The sequence below is a fragment of the Mycteria americana genome, chromosome 1 (genome assembly GCF_035582795.1).
Source record: "Mycteria americana isolate JAX WOST 10 ecotype Jacksonville Zoo and Gardens chromosome 1, USCA_MyAme_1.0, whole genome shotgun sequence".
NCBI classification, from domain to species: domain Eukaryota; kingdom Metazoa; phylum Chordata; class Aves; order Ciconiiformes; family Ciconiidae; genus Mycteria; species Mycteria americana.
Genome location: NC_134365.1, coordinates 180,866,388 through 180,893,934, shown reverse-complemented (window position 1 = coordinate 180,893,934; position 27,547 = coordinate 180,866,388). Strand labels below are relative to the sequence as shown.

Sequence of the window (27,547 nt, the reverse complement as noted above, 5' to 3'; positions counted from 1 at the left end):
ACACTGTATCTGAGGGCTCACTCACTGTCAGCTCTTTACTTTCTCCTAACTTATTGATACTATATACTCAGGTTAACATAAAATAGCAGCATTATATTTCTCTAGATCTGCACAAGAGCGTATTAGTTACTCTTTTTCAGTCACTGCTTATCACATTGCTGACTATTTTAATTTATATGTCTTTGAGCATTTACCTTAGAAAAGAAAAAAAAAATATATACTTGGCTACATTACAGAAGTCTTACAGGGGCTCAGGAAGAACAATAGCAACAAGAAACACCGCACATGTCTGTATCTAGTTTATTAACTTTTTCAGAACTTTATTTTTACTGATTGTGATCATATTTTCAGTTGTCTCTTTTCTTGTTGTATTAAAATACCTTCCTGAGAAACACTTCTTGGTTTTTCACTGGTCCAGCTAACCATTAGAACAAAAAGTCCCTTTTGAAATTACTTTCCCCACACACACACACCTTACCTGCACTTCTCAGGAATTTCTCCTTTTTTCCCCAGTATTCCAGAAGGCCCTTCCTTCTCACCTGATTATTACTGTTTTCAACTAGCTAAGGGAGAGTGCAGAGAAGATGGAGACAGACTCATCTCAGCAGTGCACAGTAGAACAATGAGAAACAATGGACGTAGGTTGGAACATAGGAAATTTGAACTTCATGAGGAAAGCATTTAAAAATAAATTTAAAAAATTATGATCATGGCCAAACACTAGCACAGGCTGCCCAGGAGGCTTTGAGGAATTCAGAATTTGACAAGTTCTTGAGCAACCTGTTTTGAACAGAACCTGGTTGAACTAAAGAACTCTAGAGGTCCCTTCCAGCCTACCTGATTCTATTCTAAATCACCACAAACTGTAAATCTGTATGTCTAAATGTTAGTTAGTAGCAAAAAACATTACAATAAGCACATTTAGGCACATTACCTATGTGGTATAACCTATGCTGTTTTCATTGTCGGTACCACTACTTTAACCTACTAACTGTTAAGCATTGACGGAAGCACAGAGCAGTTATCTTTAATACATGACTCTGCTCTCAAGGCACACTGGCTACCTTCAAGGTTCATGAAGTTTATTTAATTAAAAAAAAAGTTCATGCTTATTTATTTATTTTTCAAGAGCCTCAAAAGTAGAATGGAAACCCAGTGGGCAAAGGCAACCTAGCAACATCTTGACCCAGGTGACTTGACTTCAGCAGTTTAAAACAGTACTTCTGCCAACAGTTACACAGCCAGTAGGAAGATTTGATTTATGGAGTTGATAGAGATGTGGAAAGGGTAAGTAGAATAAGAAAAAGTAAGGGTGCATTTTATTTTAACAGAAAACTTCTGAAGTAGTTAATGCATAATTTAAATATTGTCTGAAGTAGTGATGATCTTTTCCACTTTGTCACTTGCATGTAAAAACAAAGTGAGGACAAACACTGAAACAAAATGGACTTTGAAATTTAGGTGCAATTAAAGTTGGACGGCATTTGCAAATATTTCAAGAACACCACATTCTAAATACTAAAGCACTATACTCAAGACTTTGAGTTTTCCACATTTTACTGTGGTATTTGTATACAAGTTGGAACCATGAAAACATAAAACTGGCAAAATGCACAAACATTTCCAGACACTCAGATGCAAAAGTAAAAGAGCTTTTGTGGGAAGAACCAACTGTTGTAATCCTCTTCTAAATGCAAATGCAAACCAAGACACCAACAGAGTCTACATTTTATTGTACTTCTGCTGAGCAGATTAAAGCATCGCTGTATCACAACAAAACCACAATAAAGGCTTTCTTCTGCAAAACAAAACATGCCTATGGCTTTAGGAAACTGGAAGGTCTGCATCTAAATAAACCATTTAAGGCAGTATTTTGTAAGTTTTTCATTAAAGCATAAGAATTTTTGGCACTTTGTTAAATTGAAGCTCATCTTTTTCCCTAGAAAGCAGTAAGACACTGTATAAAATATGTCTGATAGAATTATCACCAAGAAAAAAGAAAAAAAAGCAACAGAAAAACACATATAACTTTTAATATAAAGTTATATAAGTCCACAAATAGATGGTTGTGTTCAGCCCTTTAAGTATCCAATTCTTATTAATCTATATTACAAATATAAATGCACAATATTTTGCTTTCAGTTCTTTATACATCATTTCTAGAGGCATATTACAAAAAAACTGTTTGTTTCAGAAGTTAAATTCCTTTATAGAAATAAGGGAACCACCCAAACAATATTTTATTGTTTAGGCATTATAAGGATATATTTCTTAATTCTTTCATTATGATATTTATGGAATTAAAATGCAGGGATCATTTTTTGATACATTTTAGAGAAGGCATCTTTCAGACCATTAATCAAAATGACTGACGTGACAAGATGGCAGCAGCTGTAGAAACTTTAGTTCTATACAGCAGGTCAAAAGGCATACCAGAAGCAAATACATGGCTGTAACTTACACGAGGCGCATTATTCTTCTTTACCAACTAGTCCTCACTTAGAGTGGCCACAATATGGTCTTGCTCCAACAAGAGATGCTCCATTATAAAACTTACTTGGGAAACTCAAGATTTATTACATATTCTTTAATATCCTCAAGCATTGTATTTCAGGACCTCATAATAAAGTTCAAGGAATACAGCCCATTTATCATAACAATTTTTTTTTATTTTGTTTTTCAAAATTTGCAATGAAGGAGGAAAAAAAGAGAACACTTTCAACTTCATCAAAAATGTGAGAATTCTTACACCCACAAAATTCTTATCCTTCCAATTGTGTTAGTTTCTTCAGGGTGTCTAAAAGAGCAGCACTGACTTACAGTTAGTGCTCCTGATCTTCACAATGAGAGGTATATATTTTTAACATATCCATCAAGCAGTTTTGAAACTTAATACTCAGTATGCCCAGGCACTGCCATACATATATACTGAACCAGGACATCACACAGGCAGCAATGCAAAGTGCACAGAAAGCCAGGCTAACCAGCTGACCCAGGCTTCCTCTGAAACCGCCCCAGCCAGCGAGAGCTTTCGAATGCTCCGAACAGAGTCCTGAGGTGCAGTTACCGAGACACTGGTTCAAAACACAACACCATGTCATGCTGTGAAAAACACTGAGACACCTGTTTCTATGATCTAAACAATTATTCACAATGGGCACGAGCCAGGTCAATCCACTCTTCCAAATAAGCTGTTATACATGTTATTTTTACAGTGTACTAAAACAACAATTGGATTCTATTGATTCTGCTGGTCCTTTAAGCCAAGGAAAATGGGGAACCAAGGAACAGCACCTTCAGTGCAAGAAGATAACCTATCGCATGAACCACTATCAGGTGTTTTCCACCCTGCAGCACCCTATTCACTTAAACAGTGTTCAAGACAGTAACAGTCTCCTTGTTACAATTTTTAGTTTAATTTAATTGAAACAGAAACAAGAAACTGAGAAAAAAAGAGCACAATAAAAGGCCAGAAGTGGCAAGTACAAATGGAGGAATGAAATACGTGGTTTTCTTAGCTTTCAGTTACTGAGTAACGTACAAAGACAGATCTAAGTCAATCATATGAATAATGCTTTAAACCCCAAAACAAGTTGCAATTTTCCCTTTGTAACATATCTACCTATTTAAACTCAATCAGAGGTCTATATAGCTTGAGATATTTTAAAATGGAAGAAGCCGTTCAACAACTGATCTCACAGTGGACATCTACAATGCCTTCATATTTGTCCTTGTGTTTATTCTTTGCTATGCTGTGCCACAGTCTTAACATCTCCCCTTTGCTGGCTCTGTGGAAGGCTTTCTGGGGCATTCTCTTTACAGAATGACACAAACAGAGTCCTGGTCTTCCACTTTCTGAGGCTACACTCATAACAGGCTGTTTTCCAAGCATGCACACTATCTCCGCTATTTCCACTTTGCTTACAACAGAAGAGTTAAACCCCACTCCCCCAACTAAAAAAAGTAAGCTTAGCTAAGCATTTTCAAAAGGACATCTCTGTTTCTTCGCATCCGACATGCTTTCACTCCAACACAGTAGCTCATCTCTGAGTAGGTCCACCTCACACACTTCCGGAATTGTGGGCACTGCCTTTTCAATGACTTTGATCAGTAGGGCTTTCTTTTGGGAAAGCTTGTGTGACAGTGTTGCACAGTTCATAAGATATAAAGACCCTTTAGGAAGAGTAAACTTTGTTTCCTCAAGATACTTAATTAATCTCTGTATTTGCCCGACACCCTTAAGAAATATGTTCCATAACTGGGTAAAGACTAGCTGTATCCAGTTTCTGCCATTTGTTCTACGTTTTCTGATCTTTATTGCCCCTGTGACTTTAAAGCCACAGCTGTCAAGGCTGTCCATGAACTAAAATTAATTTCTTTATGTAGCTGACCCTCAGTACCTTAATGGCTTTAAAAAAATAAAAGCAGGACCAAAGGCCTGAAAATAATGCTGGAAGGTAACTAAGAACCGGCAAGTGAGCCCTACGTGGCAAGAGAAACCCAAAAGCCACAGCCAACTCTCATTACTTTAACTCTGAACTCCTGAAGCCAGTGCTTGAGCTTCATAATCAGATGCAATTACTCTGTCCTTATCTGGATATAACAAAGACATGAGTTGACATAGTACCTTATCTAGGAAGTAAGGATATTTCTTTGAACGTGTGAGATGAAGAAAGGTAAGAGAGATCATGGGAGATCAAGAAAGATCCACCAATACTACTTTTTTGTTTATCTATGCTTGCTAGGGAATCAGTCGTGGGTTGCAAGCCAGACTGAAGCGATGTCATGATGAAAGATAATCAGCTTGTGTCTGATCTTTTCACTCCAAAAATTTGTATGCAGTCTGAGTTTGGTTTTTTTTTGGTGGTAGAAGAAATTGAGAACAAGATACACAGCCAAACACCATCTGGTAAACAGTGGGCAGATAAACCGCACTTTCTCGTTTTCTCTCTCCCATTAGTGGGGAAAGTCTCGTAAGAGATTCAGGAAGAAGGGTAGCACCGGTCACGTCAGGCCTCCCAGCTGAAGGTCAAAGACAAGAAACCATTCCCTGTCATCACTGTACACAAAGTGGAGCTTTGTAAATGCTGAATCATCAACTCTTTCTATATCAGGGGTGGACCAACAATTCATTCTATCAGACTGTAGAAGTGGAGGGAAAAAAAAAAAATACTGTGACAGTTAAATTAGCACTGTATGGTACATTCAACTACGCTGACTTCTCTCTTAAAGAGATTACTACAGATATGTGGCTGTGGTATTCTCAGCGAGTCACTGCCATTGGAAATCTTTAAAGCTAAGAAAGAATATTCCTGTTTATCCTCCCTAGCCAGATTCTGAACCTTTAAATAATTCTAACATACGTGCACAAAGAGAGATCCTATATACACTAAGGATTTAGAAATTCCTAGACTTGTATTATAACATAAATGCTTTCAGATAGAGAAAAACTTTCAAGATATTTTGGAAAGATTTCACATTCCCTACAATTGAGAAATACCAGTTCTTCTCCATTATCGTCTGAATTTCTACCACAAAGATTGAAAGAGTCTCAAATTTGCAACTTACATTTCAAAACTAGAGAGCACACAGTATGGTAGCAACATATTAAAAGCAAATGAACCTGCATTTTGTGCATTTCCTTTCTAGTTACTATTAAAAAAGGGAATAAAATGATTGGTGCAATAATGAAAATAGGCTAAGCACTTGTTAAATCGTAATGATAGTTCTGACTACAATCTAATACTTAAGAATCCACGCATATTACAGGTGACTGGAATTTTTGGTGATTTTAAGAGTTCACTACCACACCTAGCAAAAACATTAACGCTAACAGAAGTAGTATGTTCCAAGGATAGTCTAACACTCAAATAAAACAAATAAAATACAACTTAAAAAACCACCAAAATAGAAGAAAAAACCCAAACAAAAAAAACCCACCAAGAAATACATAGCCATCTAGCCATGTGAAGAGATACATCTGTTAAACTACTACTAGACACATATATTACAGCTATTAGGGGCACACCACTGTTTTTTTTAATCCTGAAGAATTCTAGAATATTTTACAGAGCACAGCAGAGAGTACCACAAAAAAAGTCTGTCCTTGCAATTAACTCAACAGGATTTTTAAAAACGTGTTCGCAACTTCATTTGAATCCCAAATTACTATTATTGTTGTTTTAAGCAGGATATGAATAACCAGTGACTAACAGCCCTGTTGTTATACAGTTTACCAGTGTACTGATGAGATTAAAAGAACAATGACTAATAATGCAAGGTGTATTCATATTCAACACTTACCATTTTTTTCCCTTTTTTTAGGAAAAAAAAAAAAAAGAACAAAAACAACCACCTCTCAGTCTAGATAATAACAACCACTGCTCAGTTAAGACTGGCAAAATATAGTGAATGAGGAGGAAGTCTAACGAGTCTAAAGTGGCCTCTTCTGTACAGAAATACTAACAAGAAAATCCTTGCAGAGTAAAAGTCCCTATAACCCATGATCATCCACAACTGAAAGATATCATCCATCATCAATGCAAAGCCAATGGGCTAGAGAGACAGGTTTTGAACACACTTAGAATTGTTTTTCTAGGATTTTCTCCATATAATATAAATATGTAGTGATACAAGATAATTCAGATATTTAGAAAAAGTCACTAGTTTTTCCTCCTCAATTTCTACTTTACAGCTGACAGGACTTTATTTGTACCACGATAAGCTCATCTCAACATCTGGAAAGCGATAAGAAGTTAGAGAATTTAAAATAAATGTGAATAAATGACTAGTAGAATTTCCTTCCAAACTCGAATTTAGTCTCTGAATTTCAAAATTTTTAAAAATCTAAAACATGAGGAAATTATAGCATACATTTGAGAAAAGCTCCCAGGAAAGTTTGTTAATTTTATCTCAGGACTGGGACTAAAAACTTCTTCGATTGCTCCACAGCAGCAATACTGCAAGAATTGTAAAATTATTTGTCCTAGGAAACTATAAAGCCAAGTACAAAATGACCCAGCATCAAATAACCCTTCACTCTCCTGCAGACTCAGTTAGTGTATTACAGCAACAACAACAAAAATACATTCTTCACACACAGAAATTCCTCATTTCCAAAATATTTCAGCAATATAGTTTTAAGAATGTCATCTTACTGCTGGAAGCTTCAGAGTCTTTTGACTTAAACACCATCCTTAACATTATCAATAGGCCTGCTGGGATCAACATCTGACCTCTAATGCTTACTAAAGATACTCAAAATTATCACTGAGAACATGATGCAGGGTTGGAATATGTGTGATTTCGTTTCAGGTAGTTTATCTAGCACTTACATTTTTGGGGGACTAGAACAAGCTTGCTTTCTCTAGCATGGATTCTACTACGCTAACAAAAACAGCAACAACAAATCATGCAGATATTGTCATGAATAAGCAGCAAAGTGCAAATATGGTAAAATGACATTATGTCTTATGGTCAGCCAAAGAAGAAAAAGACTGCAACACAGTGATGTAAGCAGATCCATACAAGTGCACAAAGCCATCATATACAGGTCCAGACCTGGCACGCGTTGTATATAAATATATAATAATGTTTTAATCGTTAATTAATGAATTAAAACCCATCCTGAAACACACCAGAGATTCCATTACATTAATAGCCAGACCACATATATTCTCTTTTCCTTTACTGTTTTTTGTTTCATATAGTATCATTACATGACACTATGTGCTCAGAGGTTTCAGGAGATGCCAGTAAGGTCCAATATTAGAAGACTCAGTGCAGACACTCGTGGGGGAGGAAAGGGTTACTCTCATTGGAAAAGCAGGAGCCTTTACTACATGAAAAGGAAATTAAATGGGCCTAAAGCTAAAGAGAGACTAAAGGTTACCTCAAATAAAAGCTGCTTACCTGATTCGTGACCTGAAAAGGAAGCAGAAAACAGAGAGGAGTTAAGACCCCAGTTAGATCCGCGGGCTAAGACCTCCCCCGCTCCCTGCCCCCACCAGCCATCCCTCAGCCCGCGATGCTGAGCTCAGAGCGGCCCCGAGCCCTCTCCCCTTCGCCATCCTCCCTCCCTCCCTCCCTCCCGCCGGCAGGCAGGCAGGCAGCCCGCCCGCGCACCCGGCAGCTCCCCCACCACCCCTCGATCCTGGCACTCACGTCGGGGTTGGCCTCCAGGGGCAGCCAGCGATGGGGCTCCATGGCGGTGGCGACGGGGCGGCTCCTGGTACCGGCACTGGGCTGAACCTCGCAGCACGGCACTGACAGCGCCTCACGCCGCCTCGCCTCAGACCTGACCCGGGACCGCACCACCGAGTCGGGCGGGAACGGAGGGGGGGAGGGCGGCGAAGAAACCAACCCTCCGGCGCCGCCACGTACACCTCTCCCCCGCTCCGGAGCGGCGGGCCGAGTGGCGAAGGACGCCTTCCCCCTGGGTGCTCCCGGGCAACGACGGCCCGAAGATTTCCCGCTTCCTACCCTCTTGGCTCCCCCCGGCAATGGACTCTCCCAGCGGGGCATGGGGTGGTGCCTCGGCCGCCCTGCCCCGCGCTTGCTCCCAACCGTCGGGGCCTGCGTGGTGCACAGGAGCCGCCCGGGGGCGCCCCACCCCCCCCCCCTCCTCCTCCCCCCTCTCCCTGGCCGCTGCCACCACCCCCCGCCCCGAACACCGGAGCCCGCTGCCGGGCCCGTGGCAGCCGGAGGCCCGGCGGGAACCGGGGGTGGATGGGAAGCAGGCGCCAAGCGCTAGAACAGGTGGGCCTCTCTGAAACGGCCTCCAGCAGCTAAACTGAACCACAGCCGCTCACCGGCGGTGAGGTGCGTAGAGCGTTCAGGGAAATACACCCGTGGGAACGGGATAGGCCACGGGGCGAGACGGGACAAAGGGATTCAGACGGAGCCGTAAAGCAGTGGCAGCGAGCAAGCTCCACATCGCCTCAGAAGACTTCAGCGCGTGTAGCAGCAAGGACGCAGGTGGTGAGGTCCCCGTATGACCCGCCAAAAATTACTAAAAGATGCATTAAAACTAATTTTAAAAAGCGTTTATCTTCTAACGCTGGGAATCCCCTCATACCTTCCCATCTCAGGAGCATAAACATACCACTTCTTGGCCTTTTGGCTAAGATCAAGCACAGTGTAATATACACATATCATATACAGTGTAATATACGTTTTATATATGTACGTACATATCAGATTTAGTGTTATGCCTTCTTTCAAGTTAATTCAGAAAAGCTAAAAATGAAGGAACATGTCATTTTTTGGCCCCAGCCCCAGCCAGCTTCTGCCCACTGCCGTCTGCAGACTGCAGCTGACCTATGTGTCCCCTTGCAGCGCTTGCACGGCACCATGCGTTTTCAGAAGAGGACACTGGCACAAGGTTTTTGTAAAAGCCCATGAGCTGGACCTCCAGGCCTGCCCAGCACGTGACCAGAAAGACCTGGGGGAGCGGGAAGCAGGTGGTTGAGCAGAGAGGCTGCAGGAAAGATAGAAACTAGGCCAGTTTACAGGCAAATCAGAGTCCCATGGGAGAAGGCAGCAGTATAATATGACGAACTGGTGTTTCTAGGTACCGTAGAGGCGGGAGTACCAAAGTGCCAGGTGGCAATGAAGGTAGGGTGTTGGGGATGTCAGACAGCTGAGGGGCCAGGCACTGGAGGAACCCATTTAACAGATACACTTTCTCCTGTCTGCCTGCAGAGCTTTTTGAAGAACTTGGTGTAGTTCTTTAGAGAGTGTTGATGCAAATTACACCCCGTTCCGTAAATGTTACATTTATGAAATGGAGTAAATTACCTAATGATGTTTTTATTTTACCCCCTGTAATCATTTAGCAGGTGATGCTACATGCCTGTGCCTGAAGCTTCCGTACTGACCTATCAACAGTCACTGTAGCGTATCTCTTCAGCAATCCAGTCTCCTTGTAGCTCATGAGACTTGTCTTCTAGTTTCTATACCAAGTGTCTCCTCATATTAAGTTCTCAGTCCTTATCTAGCTAAAAGATGGGCCTGTACTGTCAGATCAGTGCAGAATTTTCTAAAGAAAATTACCTTCGCTGCACACTTAGAGAAGGCAGAATTTTCTAAAGATACACAGTTAATTCTGTGGATGGGCAGACAAGCTGAAATCATTACACAGTTCACCACCTTCTGTTCCAAATTCAGAGAACTAAACGCATGTTTACATGTCGATGAAGATAACCCCAAAATAACTCCAAATTTCGGCAAATGATTCTGTAATTACTAAATCACCAAGATATTCAACTTCTATCTCCACATCTATCTCCACATCTCCGCATCTATCTCCACATCTTGGAGAGAGAATGAAAAGTAACAAGTATTAGTCATAGTGCTAAAGGCACTACTAAGAGACTTGATCAAATTGTAGTATAGAATAATATGTAAAGTTCTCTAGATAACAAAATATGTAACAGAGTTACCTAAGTTAAGAACAAAGAGATTACGTCAAGTCCTTGCTATCACAGACAGATCTTACCAGTATGTACATTCCTAGTGGTTTGACAATCATGAGATCATAAAAAGACATACTACTCAAAAACATTTGCACACTTAATTAGATACTTTAAAAGGGAGAGGCCAAGATCAGACAGACCATAAATATATAAAGCTCATAAACACACACCATGTTCCATCATAATTACTCCTTTCCTGAAATATCTTCTAAATTATTTCATTAATATTTATTGAAAACATAATTTTAAACTAGCGAGCACTACTGCATGACAAGTTGTTTTACTACTGTCACAAACAGTCTTACAATACTGAGATTGGAGCATTACAATATAGGAAAAAAGCTAAAAGCAAATGTAAAACTGGTTACTAGACAAATGTAAGAATATTTACTATTTTTAAAAGGTGAAACTGGTGAAGGATCAGTGTTGTTTTAGGGCTCCTGCCACACCCCAAACTTACTTCAGTAAGTTCAGTATGCAAAGCTTACTGAACACAGTTCTAGCTGTGGTTTTACAATCAATGGCCATTTTTCCATTAAACTGAAGGCATAGTTTATCTACACACATCATCCGCGAACTGCACAGTTTATTTGCAGGCCGATTCCATGATACACCTGTACAAAATATGGTCACTCTACGTATCTGTACTAAGTTCAATACACCACATGTACTGCATGCACACGGGAACAGTGCATGATTTATGTACCCAAGACTGTAAAAAAGAGCACCATGAAAACCCCCAACAGCAGTTAACAATAAACCAAACTGAGTAAACAACTTTTTGTGCAAACCAGGTGTGACTTGAACTGGGATTTCCAAAAGTCTCCCCGGGTGATTCACACACCAACGCCATTTCCCAAGCCATGGCTAGCGTAAGCACCAGCTGTGGGGCCTGCAGGGAGAGCACGGCCAGCCTGACGCGAAAGACGGGTAGGCCCTGGCCTGCAAGGCCCTGAGCCACGATCCGCATGTGACCTTTTCCACCCGCTGCCTACAGACCCAATAGTCTCTTAGAACGCAGTCCTGGTTTTACTTGCGTCTATTTAAATAGCGATTTACTTCGAAAAGGACAAAATCCGCGGCCCCCCCGCGCCCAGCGGGGCTCGCACCCACCCAGCGTCGAGGCGGGAGATACAGGCCCGCGCGCGGAGAGGCTCCGCCCTATCCCAGGGGAGAACAGCGCATGCTCCCTGCCCGGCAGCCAATAAGAGTGCGGCCGCTGCCCCTACCTGCTCTGGTATCGTCCGGAGCCAATCAGGACGGCGAGCGTTGTGTGGCGGAAGTCGGGCCTCGGCGGGTGCGCGGCGCCATGGCCGCCGGTTCTGCGGTGGTGCTCGGGCGGGCGCTGGAGGCGCTGGGTGAGGGGACAGGGAGGGGACCCCAGTGTGGGGCGGAGGGGAGCTGAGGGGGAGCTGGGCCCACCCGGGCCCGCAGGGTGGGGTGTGGAGGGGAGCGCGGGGGTGCGGGCGCTCCCCTCTCCTGAGGGCTTGGGGGAGGGCCGCCCCGCGCAGCCACCTCACCCGGGGACCGGGGCGAGCCTTTGCTGGTGGGTCCTGGCGAAGGCTTGTGGTGGGCCAGCGGGGGCCTTCCCGGGCTGTCCGCGGCCTGGGGGCTTCGCTGCTGGAAGGCGGCCTGGACGTAGCAGCGTAGCCGTAGGGAGAGCAGCGGTCCTGTGCTGCTGATGCCAGAGGGCAGCCCTGGGCGTGCCCGGCTTCCCGGTAAGCTGAGGGACTTGTTGCGGATACTGCTCCACAGGGTCGGGGGAGTTATTCAGGGCTGTGAAACTGTGCAATTGCATAGACTCAGTCTGGGGCTCTGAGGCCTTACAGAGTCCCTCCTATTAGACTTTACCTGGGATGCCGAGCAGGTTATGTTAATGCAATTCAGGACAAGCTCCCTTAAAGAAAGCTTTGCTTTTAAGGTAAATGCATGCGTGATGACCTAGGAATTCTTCAGAGATAAATTTTATAAAATAAATTTGATTTATATCAAATCACAATAAATTTTATTTATTACTATAACACTTGAAGGATTTGCTTCTGATCACTACTGCTTGTGTTTTTCAGATGTTGGTGGTGCAGCAGATAAGATTAATTTAATACCTCAAGACTTTTTTGCAGAACTGGTAAGTAGGGCAATAAATGGGATGTGGAAGGGCTTCTGGTGCACTTTGATTCTAGGAAACCTTTTTATTTAAGCTCTTCTGGTTTTTGTTTGTTGCAAAGGGAATCTTATGGGTGTGGTAGCTGAGAATTACATGAGTCATAAAATGGACCAGTCCTGCTAAGAGCAATGGGATTGCTTTAAATTTACATTTTTATCACAGGAGATTTTTAAAAATGTTTTTTTGCCTTTCATCTAAGTGAGATATCAAGCTAGCTTGTCTAGAAAACATTCAGCTTGTTTATCGTAGTGTGGACTTGAACAGGATGACTGTTCAATTAGTATGAAGATGGTGTGTTAAGTAGTGCTAGTGAGGTAGTAACTAAAAGTCTTGACTGAGTTTATTTGCTTTTCTTGGATTTGATGTAATTTTAAAATCAGTCATTTCAATGACTTTATTCTTCACTCTGCATTTAAACCATCCTCCTGTTGTCCATTTTCGTATTAACCAGTTTTGGTTTGGGTTTTGTAATCTCCAAGTATTCAAACTAGCTTTGTCTTGTATATTAAAATATGCATTAAGAATGTTTTCAAACTTACTTTCTTTACAGTGTGAACAAATAATTCAACATCTGAACCATAAGATCCCAGGTGTAAATACAGCTGAACTGTGTCAGGTAAGTTTGGATACCAGCACTTATAAGCAAGTATATTAGCTGTATATGATGCAAAGATTCCCCGAGATAGATTCCCCAAGTCAATTTTTTTGTGTGTGTATATATATACACACAAACAAAGACGTTTCTATTAACGCATAAATTACTATTTGTAATTGTTTGAACATTCTGTTTCTAGAGAATTCAAACATCTGGGATTGAGATTAATGTTGGTGACCTGGCAAAAATAGCCAACATTGTTTCCTTTCTGTTTAGGTAAGCACAAAATAATTTACTTTACCTCATGTCTGTTTTCCCTCCACCCCAACTTTTTAGTGGTATTAAAAAGTGACATCAAATGTGGGTATAAATGCACTGATTTGGGAAAAGGGCAAAAGTTTGTAACTCTCAGTAGACAAAAAAGAACTTCTGGGCTTAGTTTATGTTCTTAAAAAATGTGTAGTTACTTAATATATAGTCTCACTTTTTGTAATTAAAAAAAAACTAAAGAGAGGAAATGGTTTGAAGATCCTGTTTGCAAGCTTTAGAACTACTGGCAAAATAGAAGAGGAAGTTAAGCTCAGTTCTAAAGTCAGCTAGGCCTTTGCCTGGAAGAAGCTTGTTCTAAAAAATTCTTGTTTCTTAGAGATTAGAAGCCAGCATTTGTGCCTGTTTGAAGGGCACGCAGTTTTATTATGTTGAAGTCTGCTGTGATAAAGGTAGAGTTTTTAGGTAGTATTTTCAGCTGTTGTGTTGCTGTAAGTTTGTTTTATTTTCGGAAAGATAAATTTTCAAGATCTTGCTTGTTCTTTTAATATCTAGTATCTAAACACTTTATGTAACATTAATATGACTGAAGAAAATACACCAGTAGAAATTTAACATACTACTTTTTCCTCTATAAAATATAAAGCCTTAAATTATATTAGACCATGCTACTTGGAGGACCAACTCTTTTTCTCTTTTATTAATGTCTCTCTAAGAGGAGTGGATCTGCATGAACAAACCTAGGGTGGGAATTTTTTTTACCTGTTTCTGTAGAGGAAACTGAGTGGCAATTTTCCTTTAGACTTGCTGCCTCTTCAGTTCCAGCTTTATTGCATCGTTTTACTCCTGTTAGTACCAATTATACCATTACCTAGAGGTCCTTACTTGCCTTTTGGTGATACTTAAATTACCTCTCCTAAATGTTTAATTAAACTGCCTTGTTTTTAAAGTAATAATATTGTTTAACTGCCTTATACACACATCTTTCACTGAATTATACCTTTTTTCAGTTGCAACAGCACTTGGAGGCTGTGATTATTTTTGTTTTAATGTTGCATGTTGTGCAAGCCCAGCAAAGCTTGGTCTCTGCATATTAAGACACATCAAAAGTCAAGTCGTTTTTTGCATGTGGATACAAAAGATTAGTAAAATATTCTGGAAAAAAAAATCACAGGCTGTCTAAATATTGTAAAGTACATGGGCATGTAAAGCAGAAATAAAAAATTGCCTATTTGGGGTGAAGTGAGAAATTTTATTAAATTTGTGGAGAACGAAATTGATGTGGTGTTCTTTGGATATACCTATAGCACAGCGGCCAGAAACAATCTGTCTACGGAAGAACTCGTCACCACCTTGGGCAATGCAGTCAGCACGCTGCCAAAACATGCAGTTCAAGTTATTCGTCATGTATGGAATGAGCAGGGCAAATCCATTAGTGTGTCAGAAGAGGCAAGAAACATGGCCACAGTGGGGCAGGTAACTAAATGACAAAGTGCAGTTGAGCTAACTATTAACTTTTCGGAAGTGTCAGTGCTTCATTGTGTATGTTGTATTGTCGTGCACATAGTGGTGTCTTGACTGCCAAAAGCTTTCCTATATATATGTGTTGCCAGATGTCTACCCGGATAAAGAAGCATATACAATAAAGATTGTCTAAATGCCAAACAGTTTTCTAATATTATTGTTTAGGTGCTCAAGTCACATTCCGTACCTTTTGAAAAAGTAGTGCTTCATAGTACTATGAGGGAAGGTGAGTGGCAGTCAGTGTGGCAGACAATTGTATTAGCTGTTTATGTAAACATGTTTTAAATGTAATTGAATTGTTCTTTAGAGTTGATAACACCAGCACTTGATTGTTTTATTCTTTGTCTCCCTTAAGTTTAAACTTTTTTAAAGATACTTTCTGTCAATTTCCAGCATTGCTTTTTTCTTTTTTTGAAAAAATACCACAGACTGTATTTGCATTCAAGATCTCTTTTCTAACAACAGTTTAAAAGAGTACAGAATTAGGAAAAAAAATCTTTGTCTGAGACTTGATAGTAAGCTTCTAAAGGCTCTCTTCACTTCTTTATTCAACAGTTCTGCCTATCATAAAGGCTAAAAATGATAACTTACCTGTCTGAAATGTATTTATGATGTACTTTGATTTATCTAAAATACAGTTATGAAATGCCTTAATTTTTTTCCATTATCGCTATTATAAATTTTTTGTGTATTGTCTGAGGTTTTTCTCCTGTTTCCACTTGATTTAGAAATTTAAAAAAAAACATGACAAAAGCATGAATGATATACCAGCCAGGTGAACTCTGTGGCTCAAGCTCCTCTTACTAGAACTTTAAATAGACTGTACTTGACTGTTGACAGTACTTGAATAAGGAAAGCAGATTAAGTGAAGTAACTTATTAAATTGATTATTTTTTCACTATTAAAAAGAATGGCAGATGACTTTGTATTCACAGAAATATCTGAAAATGTATGTTTGTTTCCCATTTGGATGTGAGCTCTAGATGTCCTACACTGTCTGTAAAACATCCATCCAACAGAACAGCAATGGCAGGGTAGATCTCTTTATTTAACACTGTTTCCAATTATTTTCTTTTGTAGTTTGTAGATATTAAATGGAAACTGGGAGTTGCAATGAGCTCTGACACCTGCAGGTCTCTGAAGTATCCTTATGTTACAGTGACGCTAAAAGTGGCAGACCCTTCAGGACAAATAACAGACAAATCTTTTGAAATGACGATCCCACAGTTCAAGGTCTGTAATCAGTGTTACTTGATTCAGTCTCTTAAAAACAACAGTGATGTTGTGAAGGAGCAGCTGTATACCTTGATGCATATGTTTGTGTTGCTTATTTACTAAGAGTCATTCAAAGATGAAGCATTAAATAATTATCTAAAACACTGAAGCTAAATACTTATTTCATAGCATTTAGTTCTACATCACTCATGCAAAAATGTTAATTTAGCTGTAGTTAGTCTGTTCTCTTACAAATAAGCTAACAACTGAAGACATAAAGACTTTTGGATCTTTCTTGTCAGTTGTCACTCTGCCTTGTTAAAAATGGATGCAATATTCTAAATCTATGGAACTGTTCCCCAGTCTCAAAATCTAAAACTTGGGTTACGCCTAATATTTGCTAATGATTAGGAATGGAGGTCAGTCCCCTTTGTCACCACTGGCTCTTAATTGTTATGCCTTCATCTATGAACTCGTGTAACTTTGTTTAGTTTTGGATAAATGTGGCACTTCTGTTGTCATTCCTGTTTAAACGGCAAATACATCGCTTACAATATCATACAAGGCTACAAATAAATAAATCGTTGGAGTTGGACTGGCAGGAATTTGAGAAGGATATTCTGAATCCTTAGATGTGGTGAAATGTTGTATTCAGTCTGGTTGAAACCTATTTAATAATTTGCTGTTCAACTACTATAAGAAATGGATGTTATACTTGAGAAGCCTGGATTATTTCAGCTGGAAATAGAAACATTTTTGAGAGAGTGTTTTGGTGGTTTTTTTTGTTGTGGTGTGAGAGCTACTTTGTATTTTTCTTTCATAGTATCTTTCCTATTAATAGGCAAACCCATGCAAATAAGGCATCACCTGTGTAGATTTAATAGTGAATGTGTCCAAATGCCAACCAGCTCACAAAAAGAAAAGCTGAAACTTTCTGTTCAAGCTGCAAATTGTAATTGGAGGAAAGAGGGAATGTGAGAAACATGGATTGTGATTTTGGTTAACATGCTAGTTTGAACTACAGTTCGAGCTTTTCTTCAAGCAACTGAAATTTATCTTAACTCTTGCTTTTTAGAACTTCTTCAGACAGTTCAAGGAAATGGCGGCTGTTCTTGAAACAGTTTGAAGAAAACTTTTATTTACACTGAAATTTCAGACAGACTTATATCAAGTCAACTTCCTGTTCTGCACAGGGAATAAAGTGCCATTGTTCAGGAAGGTATGTATCCTTGTCTTTTCAACAGGTGTTTGTCAGCATCATCCTTGCATTGCTGTGAAGATTTCTTCACTTTTGAATACTTGAAGCCAACTCTGCAGTGTTTGTGAAAATGTGGTCAGCTTTGTTCATCCTGGTGGACAAAAGATCAGGATGTGTATGGAGAAGCATCACTGTAGACTTGCTAATATCCAAGAGTAAGAAACTACACATCTGGAGTGCAGAACAAGACCTGAAAATCTTGACTGGGAAGATACTGAGAGAAGTGTAAATCCCATGTTAACACTTTTGTCTGTAAAATTGAGATGTGCTTGGACTCAAAAAGAATACTAATTATAAGGGGTACATGAAGTTAACAAGTATACACCTATGCTTGAAGAATAGCAATGTTAAGTAGTTAGTTGCAGGTATTTGCAGACCTGGCTTCCAGTCTTCTTTTAATAACTGGAGAAGGTACTTGTCCTAACAGCTTGTTTATTTCAAATATTATTTCCCACCACCTAGGCTTATAAAAAAAATGAGTTAATGCATTAAGCTTCTCTGGAGTCCCAAAATTTATTCTCTGAAATGAAGCCCAGAGGCTAATTTTAAATAAAGGTAGAAAGGTGAATTTAATTCAAAAGCATTTTAATATATTTTTGCCTTTGCATTTAATCCAACTCTAATCTGTGGCGCTCTGCTTGATGTTTTGATCAGCAGTCTGCTTTCTAATTAAATTAGAATACTGATGTAGTTGCCTCACTCCAAGCTCTGAGCTAGAAAAGTCAAGAAGGAAACTTGAAAATTCAGGCTGGACTGTTAGCCAAGCACATCAGAGACAGTACCACACTAAAAGTCAGCAAGATTTCTTTGCTTGTTGTATTGTGTGGCAGGAGTCCACTAGACTGTGTTGCGTGCACTCACTTTCAGAGAATGTCCTAACCAGCAAAATTTTGACTCTGATTCTGAAGAATGGGAGTATTTCCAAAGGGGGGGTGATAAATCCAGTGTGCTTGCATGGTCTTTTTTTTTTTTTGAGTTTTCCATAAAAAACCCACAAACTGCAAATATAGTGGGATGTAATAAACAATACTGTTGCATTTCAGGATGTGCTGGTGGTGTAGTAGAGGAAGTAAATCTGAAGAGAGACAATTCATACTGATAAGCAGACTAAAGTTTATGCTGCAACTTCAGGATAGTAGAGACTGAGAACCAGTTTTGCTGGGACAGATCCTCAAGTGATTTCAGGCCCCCTTAAGTTAGAACATCTACCTTTCTAACCCACTTAGATTTTTTTTTTTTAATTAACTTTTTTAAAGCTGGTGGAAAGTCATTGATACAGGTTATACCTGCCTTTTGGTGTCATAACGATAAACTGCAGCACACTGTACGTGCTGCATACTGCAATCCTTTCAATAGAGAGAGAGATACACCCCCACTATTTGGGCATTATGCATGGTGCATAAAAACAGTACTTGGAGTTGCTTAGAAGCCCAAATAAGTGAAACAGTGTTGGCTTTAACAAAAGATAGTAAAAGTTTTGTGCTGTGGCCATTGATCTGGATGATACTCCTTTGTGCTGCTGAAGTCAGAGGTGTTTGCTTTGTGGCTGGGGAGAGCAGATTGCTCTTTTCAGGGACCTTTTCAATGGAATGTCACAGAATGGTCTCAGGAACAGAATTCCCATTTGCCTCCTCCATTGTCTGTCTGCAAGGGCTCAGGGCTGAACATAGTGCAAAAAATCCTTTTTGTATGTGGACGAGTGATGCAAGCAGCTGATTTTTTTTAAATTTTTAATTGCAGAAGTTGGAGTGTAAGGCTGCTATGACTGGAAAACATTGTCATGCTTTGGCCTAGTGAATTAATTAGTTTAACATCAATGCAAGAGTTCCAGAAAAAGAGTAATTTTTTTAGTAAAGCTGGAGCCTTACAAATACTTCCCATTTGTTCTAATGCACTTAAGTTTTTCAAATACCTGGAAATATTAGTGCCTTCATTGGAACTGGATGGAAAAGAAGATTTCATTAATCATGTCTTAACTTCTAGAAACAACAATTTAGTAGGTGCTGGAAGGTAATGAGGAAACTTACAGTTACCATTTTTGTTTGGTCCATCACCAAGAGGAGAACGTTGGCAGCCTTTGAAAAGTCTAACTTACATTTTGTCAAGTCAAATATTCTAGAAATATTAATGAATATTTTTGGAGTGTCCCTGAACTCCAGCATGTTGTAACTCTGGCTGGAAGATGCCTGAACATGTGTGCTATACCAGTTTACTGTCTGACAACTTTCAGAGGTGTTTATGGACATCTAGGAGATGTGATTAAAAGTTGGCCATGTACTCAAACTTCTGAGATTTGTCCTCATTGCTATCAGTAGGAATTCCTATACTGAGTAATGGAAGAATTAAGTACTTTATTAAAAAAAAAAAACCTAACAGTTTGCAGGGAAGCAATATTAACATGTTGAAACAAGTTGTTGAATTGTTTGTCTATATGTGCAGAAACCAGATCTTTTCAAAGAGAATCAGGAGTCCTTGCGTGTTCCTAATTCTACTTGTTGATTGATATGAAATTGTATAACAAATATTTTTGTAAGTCCACAAACAGTCATTAAACATATAGGTAACAAAGATTAAGATGGTCTGTATTTTGTTTTAAGCCTACTGCATGACAGTCTGTCTCATAAATACTATATTGGGTAAAGTTCAGGACTAGACTATGACTAAACTGCTTTCCTTATTAAATTAGAATGAAGTTCAGATATATGCAGTCTTTCTCTGTGATGGGGTACCAAGGAGCTGAGGAATAACTGCAGGCTGCAAGGAATATTTGTATCAATTACTTACAGCTAGACAAAATGTTTTATTGAACCAGGAAAAGACAGAGGACATACGAGATGAATGCAATTTTGCAGCAAATTTCATTCAAGTGGTTTTCTTTCCTTAACTGTATTTAGGAGATGAGCAAACAATTTTTCTTTTCAACATTTGCCTGGAACAGAGCAAGAGGAAGGAAGGCGGGGGGGGGGGGAGGGTCTTACACAGTAAACAAACCCAGGGGAGGGAATAATGAAGGAATCTCCTGGCAATGACTGTCATCTTCATCACATGACTTTTTTTTTTTTCTTTTTGCATTGGTTTCAAACACACCAGCCCACTTGCGGAAAGCTATTTTGTAGAAAAATGGAGAAAGGCCCACAGAAAGAGTGCACAACTGACTGTAGTCATGTCCATGCACTAGTGTGTTATGTATTTAGCTTCTGCACGCTTTGGTCTAGTCATGGCCAAAGTAAAAGCAAGTTTCCACAAAATTGTACTGTCTTTCTTTAACCACATTTTAAAGGTATGTAAATCTTGTTGTTCACTGTGAACCCATCCTCCCCTTTTATTTTTTACCTTCCTGTTTTCAAGCCTTTGTACTGTATTTGAATACCTGAAGATACATTGGCTTGGACCAATTAAAAACAAAGGTAGAGAGATGGTAAATTGGGGGAGAGGAAGAATGTTGTTTTTTCTTCCTGCTTGCCCTGTTCCTTATCGTATTTGAATGTTTTATTATCCTCTTAACTATAGGTATAATGAAAGGGTAATTTCCACTCCTTTGCAGAGGCATGCAGGGTTCTTCTGTTTAGCCCTTGCGGGTACTAGAATAACACATTAAACGACTCAAGACACTTTTATCTACCTGCAGCAAAAAATGCCCCATCTCTGAAGAACCTTTGCAACAGGGGCAGGGACTTAAAATTCAACAGCCTCTATCTGATCCGGTACTCTGTGGTTGATCATGGTAGTGCTCATTTCCCAGACAGATTTTTAGTAAAATGTTACATGACTGTTGGTTGGGCTGCTAGCTTACTGGGCATTCACTCCATGAGGAAGTTGGACCTGTGCAGGTCAGTACATGACATGAGTGCCTCGACCCGTGTTGAGCTTGCATGGCATGCTGCTACAGTCCTCCCTTCCTGAGGCTCAGTCACCTCATAAACAACTGGATTTGCTTGTCGCTGTGCAATTTTGGCCAAATGTTTCCTTTACTCTTGCTTCTACTATACAGCACTGTCAGTACATACTCATCCAGTTCCAGTCTTGGTGCTTGAGTGCATGGGGAAGTGTGCATGTGAGAGGGATGATGCTCAGCACTCCTCCTACCCAGACCTGGATGCTTTGAAAGACTTCCCTGAGTCCTGTTTCCAAGGCTTTTCTGAGGGAAGGTGGAGAAATGACCTGCCATTTGAACTGAGTTACTGGGATATGTCTGTTAATTATTTATGACTTTGTGTCATCGAGAAAGTAAGGAAGCTGAGACTGCTGATCTTCTCCGTGAAGGCTAATTTTAGTGTTTCTGGGTTTCCTCTTCCCTGTACTGCATTTTCCTCCTATGGCTAATTACGGTCTAGCTGCCCTAACTTGAGAACCATTTCTGTTCAACCTGTGTAGGTGCTGTAGTTTCCAAATACTCTGTTTAGTGTTTACATTACAAATAATATTATTATATTTATAAATTGGAAATTTCAGCGTCAGTTTTGTACTTCACATACCGAGCTTTGGAACAGTAAGCTTTAATATGCATATTACAAAAGAAGGAAAATTCTGTTATTTCGTACAATAAATTTCTGGGCTATGTAGTATTTTAAGAGGCATTTGCCATAGCATCGGCCACCAGGTGGCACTGCTACATATAGTCTTGATCCACGGTAATGCTTTGAGAGCATGTCTGACAATGGGATAAGGACTTCTGGTTTTCTCCCCTGTGTAGCTTATATCTGGAACCGTACACATTCATGTCACCCTAACTTCCATCCTACTTCTTACATTGTAGGGAAATACTCTAACTTCTGTGTTAATTATTAAAAAGGTGAGCGTAAAGATTTCCAGTGACATAAACAACATTCAGCACTTTAATGATAACAGAATATATACCACACATTGTATATTTGCAGTAGCTTAAAACAGTAATTTAATTATACAAACATTTCTGCATTATGACTTGCTCTTTAAATAGTATCATGTTACATTTCCATTGGGGCCTATTCTTGTTTTATATTTTTTCCCTGTTTATACATCTCTCAAACAGATTTTTCTAGATCTGTATCTTGTTCATAGAATAAGCATTGCATTTCTCTATCCAAGGTTTTCATGCAGTTTAACCACTCTCAAATCCTTCCGTATTTTGTTATGCAGCCTAGTTTTCAGTGTCTTTATGCCACACTTAGTAATACACCTTGTGGCCACTGAAAGTGGCCCCATTGTTTAATTCCCCTATGAATTACCTCTGAATCTGAAAAATAATGTTCCGATGTTGTTGGTACTACTGAAGCTGCAAAGAATTCTTCTGTTCCCCATTAATGGGGCTAGAATGTCATCACTACTTTGTCTTAGGCAGGTTACAGGTGTTTTTTAAAAAAAATATTCATCTGAGAGCTTGGCCAAATTAAAGCAAGACAGGCTTCCTTCCCAGCAATGCTTCTGAACTGGCAAGTACTGGATGCTGCAGCCACACATGAAGCTTGAGAGGGGTGTTAACATTTACATTTAAAATGAGTAGAGGAATGTAAGCGTGTGTCTCGCATGAATCGCTGGTGTGCTGTGCAATGCTGCTTCTCCCAGCTGGGAATGTGGGAAGATGAGAGATGCTCAGCGATCGACAGAGTCAAGACAACAGATGTCGATTTACCTAGGAAAGAGTCAAGGACGATGAGAAAGAGGATTAAGGAGTTCCCATCTGTTCTTTTTTTTTTTTTTTGGCAGCTATGCTGGCACCATTCTTGGTATTGTGTTGGGACTACAAGTGCCCTGTTGTTCATGGTAAGCTGTACTTTCTCTTACCAGACATACAGTACTGAGTTGTGAAGTTGCAATAACATTTTTAATAGTGATAGACTGTTGAAGTCTTAACGGTATTTGCATTTTCTTTTTGAAGAGATATAATTTGTGACCTTTGAAGTTGAAGTACTCTTGCCTTCCAAAGTATCTCTATTCCGTATTATTTCTGCACTCTACTACAGATCTGGTAACCTTTCTAGCCTGTGGTTCATCCTTTGTCACAATATATTTGTGGAATAATATCAAGATGGTCCTTTTTGCTTTGGCAATGACAAGAAATCCTGTCTTAGTTTCCATTTCTGGAGAGTTGGATGGGACCAGGATCCCCTTCAAATCACAAAACGAGGTAGGGGTAGTAGGCACTGTCAAGGACAGAAGTAGACTCCAGCAGCCGCAGTACTCTCTTCTTCCTCATTTTTTTTCTCTTCTTTGTATGTTACTGCAGTGATTGGGGAATAGTAGGGGAGTAAATGTCTCCTTTATATAAAAGCAGAAATAATTGGGAATGTGGACGTTCTTGTTGCAGAAGTTGCTCTACCTCCTGTAATAACTAGCTTTGCAACCGGCCTGAGCTGCTAACAGCCACCAAACTCTGTATTATCTCAACAACAGGGATTTTAGTAAGCTGATTTGATACCCTTTTTTGGGGGAGAACCTTAAAAAAAAAAATTAAAAATTGCAAATGTTCTCACCTGGAAAGATGCTATGATCACACGTAAGCACCCAGGACTTGAGATTAAAACTTGGTTTGAAATAAAAGCATTGTTATTCTTCACTGGATTCAAAGTCTGCTGTGCCAGAAAGTTTCACGGGATGACTGTTACATGAAAAAATGACAAGAATAAGAATCTGTTGCACAATCAAATGCTTCTTTGAAGATAAATATAATAATTCAATGCATTGTCTCTCTTAATCAGTGCTACATTAAACTGAATAACAATACACTGAACACAGACGTAAAATGTGGGGTCGCCGTAAGTTCTAGAGATGTTTATGAAATTTCTAGCTAGCAATTATTCTCTTATGAACTTTGCTCATTCCAGTTCCCCTAAGTCTGTTTTGGAGTGGTTCTTATTGGCAGAACAAATTATAATCTGTCATTACGATCAAAAAGGATTAGTGCCATTTGAGAAGAAAAAAAAAAAACAAACCAAACCACCCAACCCCCTATCACATTAATTTTTCATCATTTTTATTGTGTACAAATTGCAGTGAGTGTCTCCTGCTACTGACATGTCTCTACAAGACTGATATGTCTTACTTAAACCTTTGGCATTACATTTTACACTATAATAACCTCTATACATCCTGCAAAATAAACAGTTTTCGTTATTTCTAGTGCTGTTTTTACACACTTAATAGAGGAGGCACCAGAGTTTCTCTAGCAGCTAAAGTTTAAAGCCTTGGTAATATGCCCAGTCTACTGAACTTACTTTCTAATACTTGAATTATATTTCCAAAAGTTAATTCATTAGAGTCTTCAAATACGACTGGGTAGTTGAAATCAATAAAATGTTTTCTAAAGTGAAAATGTCTGGATCTCAGATCTTCCTAAAAGGTGATCTGAGAGTAAAATAAAATTTGACTAGTTACAAATAATGCAAATAAGGTAGTGGACCTTGAAATCGCACAGAGTTAAGTGACACCATTCTTAGAAAAGCAATAGGATGAGAAGCAATTCCAGCTACAGGGCATATTACTGAAATAAGGTACTCTAGTCCAAGGTGGTTGAAGTTATGCATAAATTGTGGGATTGTAAAGTCAAGTCTACAGCTCCTCTAATAACTTAATATTTTTTTTGCAATTAAAATTGTGGCTGGAAAGCTTAAGGGGATGGATAATTACTAGCAATTAACAGTCTGACCATGTGAGATGCTGAGGTCTCTCCGCTCCTGAAGACATTACTGAGAACTGTGGTTGCTTACCATTTTGCAGGTTTAAATCCATTAACACTGAAGATGAACTGATGATCCAGATATGATACATGAAATGGCTGCTGTGGTGCCATGTGCAGAAACAGTATACATTATCAAGGTATTGTCTTAATGAACAAAACATACTTCTTTCATAAACAGAAGGAAAATATACTTACCCATTTTATTTGGAAAAATAATCTTTACATGTAGTGCTCCACTGACAAGCATATTGAATCCAAAATGCTTAGAGGCATTTACTTACATTTAGTTAACTGTATCCGTGTTTGGTCACTTCAATAGTATACCTTATTTTGAAAGATTTTGCATCTAATATCTATTTAGTCAACAGAAATCAATGGCAGGTTATCAACAATTCAAAAAAGTCTGACTGGGTATGTGGTCGGTTTTATTTGACCAACTGAACGTGTATTTGCAGCACATGATATGGCAATTATTGAGCATAGTACTTTATGTACTTTAGATCTTCCAATATAGTTTTTACTTTGAATTTTACAATTTGTTTCAAGAAGCTTGGCGAATAACAATAATAACAAAAGGAATTTGAAAAACATTGTGGCCTCTCATCAGAGGCTTTGTCTGTCATGTCTTCGCATAGCTGCTGCATTTACGCTTCTTTCCATTTGGGATGACCTGGAGAGAAATTGCTCTTTCATCAAGAACAGACATGTATTTTCAAAGCTCTGTGGAGAAGGGCTATGGAAAGTTGCTTTCTTCTCTATCCCAAAGTTTCTGATTCCCATTAACTGAGCTGTAAGGATTATATAATTCAGGCTAATTCCTAACTATATTGTGCAAAGAATTAGAGTATGATGCTTTTGTTACCATTCTAGTTTAAACACTAGGGGACAAATTACATGAGAAGCATGTCAGAGGTCACGGGCAAAGGAATACTGTGCTCAATATGAGAGAAATTAGGAAGTTTTAACGTAAAGGTGCATGAAATCGTACAACTGAAAAGAAAGGAGAAAAAGGGACCAACTTCAAGAAGAAAAGTTATGTAACGAAAGGACTGAGTTTCTAATGAAACACTATTAATGAGATGGGGGGATAAAAAGTAGTAGGCAGCTTAAAGGATAAGAAAGAAATGATGAAGTAAATGGATAAAGGTAATGGACAGCTAAGAGGGATTACTATGAAGAACCAATTCCGAGAGACATAAAAAGCTGAAGTGAGAAGAAAGCATGAAAACTGTGGATTAACATCTGAGAATTTGATTTTGAAGGTAGTTAAAATATTAGTGGTAGAGTTGATATAGATTAATTTCACCTTAAAAGGGATTTGCATAAAGAACTCAATAATAAAAATGAATTAGGTCAAAATAACCAGATCTCATCTTGTATTGAGCAAATCACCCAACTGAAGGAGAAACCAAACAGCTTTACATAACTGGCACAATGGTGACAATTTAAGAATTTCAGATTCATTTTCAACATTTTGTTCCTTGCAGTTCTACCTGTGTGCTGGTTTTGGCTGGGATAGAGTTAATTTTCTCCATAGTAGCTAGTATGGGGCTATGTTTTGGATTTGTGCTGAAAACAGTGCTGATAACACAGGGATGGTGTAGTTACTGCTGAGCAGTGCTTACACAGAGTCAAGGCCTTTTCTGCTTCTCACCCCACCCCACCAGCGAGTAGGCTGGGGGTCCCCAAGAAGCTGGGAGGGGACACGGCTGGGACAGCTGACCCCAATTGACCAAAGGGCTATTCCATACCATATGACGTCATGCTCAGCATATAAAGCTGGGGAAGAAGAAGGAAGGGGGGGACGTTCAGAGTGATGGCGTTTGTCTTCTCAAGTAACCATTATGCATGATGGAGCCCTGCTTTCCTGGAGATGGCTGAACACCTGCCTGCCCATGGGAAGGAGTGAATGAATTCCTTGCTTTGCTTTGCTTGCGTGCGCGGCTTTTGCTTTACCTACTAAACTGTCTTTATCTCAACCCACGAGTTTTCTCACTTTTACTCTTCTGTTTCTCTCTCCCATCCCACTGGGGGCGAGTGAGCGAGTGGCTGTGTGGGGCTTAGTCGCCAGCTGTGGTTAAACCACCACAGTCCTTTTTGGTGCCCAATGTGGGGGTCGAAGGGTTTGAGATAACAACAGATTTGACTGGAATGTGCTAGATCTAATTTATAGCTGTTATTGCTGTTTAGCTATTGATTGGCAGGCTTCTGTGCTTGCCATGGGGCTTGCTTGCCTTACTGTATATGAGAGTCCGGTGCTCGTTAGTGGCTGCTTTTTGCTGTTGCTGCTCGCTGTGCTGCTGCACCGCTGATCATCTGACTCTGCTGTGCCTGGGAACGTTCTGATAACAGCAGTGGCCGTGGGCCTGGGCTGGCAGATGGCCAGGGCATC

At 39.6% G+C, this 27,547-nt stretch overlaps 2 protein-coding genes across 5 annotated transcripts in view; one reads left to right on the top strand and one right to left on the bottom strand.

Moving 5' to 3' along the window:
• UCHL3 (ubiquitin C-terminal hydrolase L3) overlaps positions 1-8,466 on the bottom strand; it is a 44,497-nt gene extending 36,031 nt beyond the window's left edge. Inside the window, exons 1-2 of the mRNA XM_075488201.1 lie at positions 8,164-8,466; positions 7,912-7,923 (exon numbers count right to left, since the gene is read on the bottom strand). Of these exons, the coding sequence (XP_075344316.1) occupies positions 7,912-7,923; positions 8,164-8,205 (54 nt within the window). The 5' untranslated portion in view covers positions 8,206-8,466. The remainder of the gene's footprint in view (positions 1-7,911; positions 7,924-8,163) is intronic.
• A 3,185-nt stretch (positions 8,467-11,651) lies between these two features.
• On the top strand, positions 11,652-25,299 carry COMMD6 (COMM domain containing 6). 4 transcript variants are annotated; one of them, XR_012779048.1, is made up of 8 exons: positions 11,652-11,833; positions 12,542-12,600; positions 13,190-13,255; positions 13,434-13,510; positions 14,809-14,977; positions 16,106-16,258; positions 17,316-17,459; positions 25,194-25,299. XR_012779048.1 is itself a non-coding variant. In XM_075527495.1 (7 exons), the coding sequence occupies exons 1-7, from the start codon at positions 11,659-11,661 to the stop codon at positions 17,364-17,366; spliced, it is 750 nt and encodes a 249-aa protein (XP_075383610.1). In that variant the 5' UTR covers positions 11,652-11,658; the 3' UTR covers positions 17,367-18,272. The 4 variants fall into 4 exon arrangements, 2 of the variants coding, with proteins under 2 accessions (XP_075383610.1, XP_075383626.1); XR_012779047.1 differs by lacking the exon at positions 25,194-25,299 and adding an exon at positions 19,239-20,066; XM_075527495.1 differs by lacking the exon at positions 25,194-25,299 and having other exon boundaries at positions 17,316-18,272.
• The last annotated feature ends 2,248 nt before the right edge of the window (positions 25,300-27,547 follow it).

Excerpts from the sequence above, each read along its gene's own strand:
- COMMD6 (XM_075527495.1), top strand. The coding sequence starts at position 11,659 with ATGCTCCCTGCCCGGCAGCCAATAAGAGTGCGGCCGCTGCCCCTACCT. Across the intron at positions 13,256-13,433 it reads ATACAGCTGAACTGTGTCAG|AGAATTCAAACATCTGGGAT; the intron begins GTAAGTTTGGAT and ends TTCTGTTTCTAG. Across the intron at positions 14,978-16,105 it reads ACATGGCCACAGTGGGGCAG|TTTGTAGATATTAAATGGAA; the intron begins GTAACTAAATGA and ends TTTCTTTTGTAG.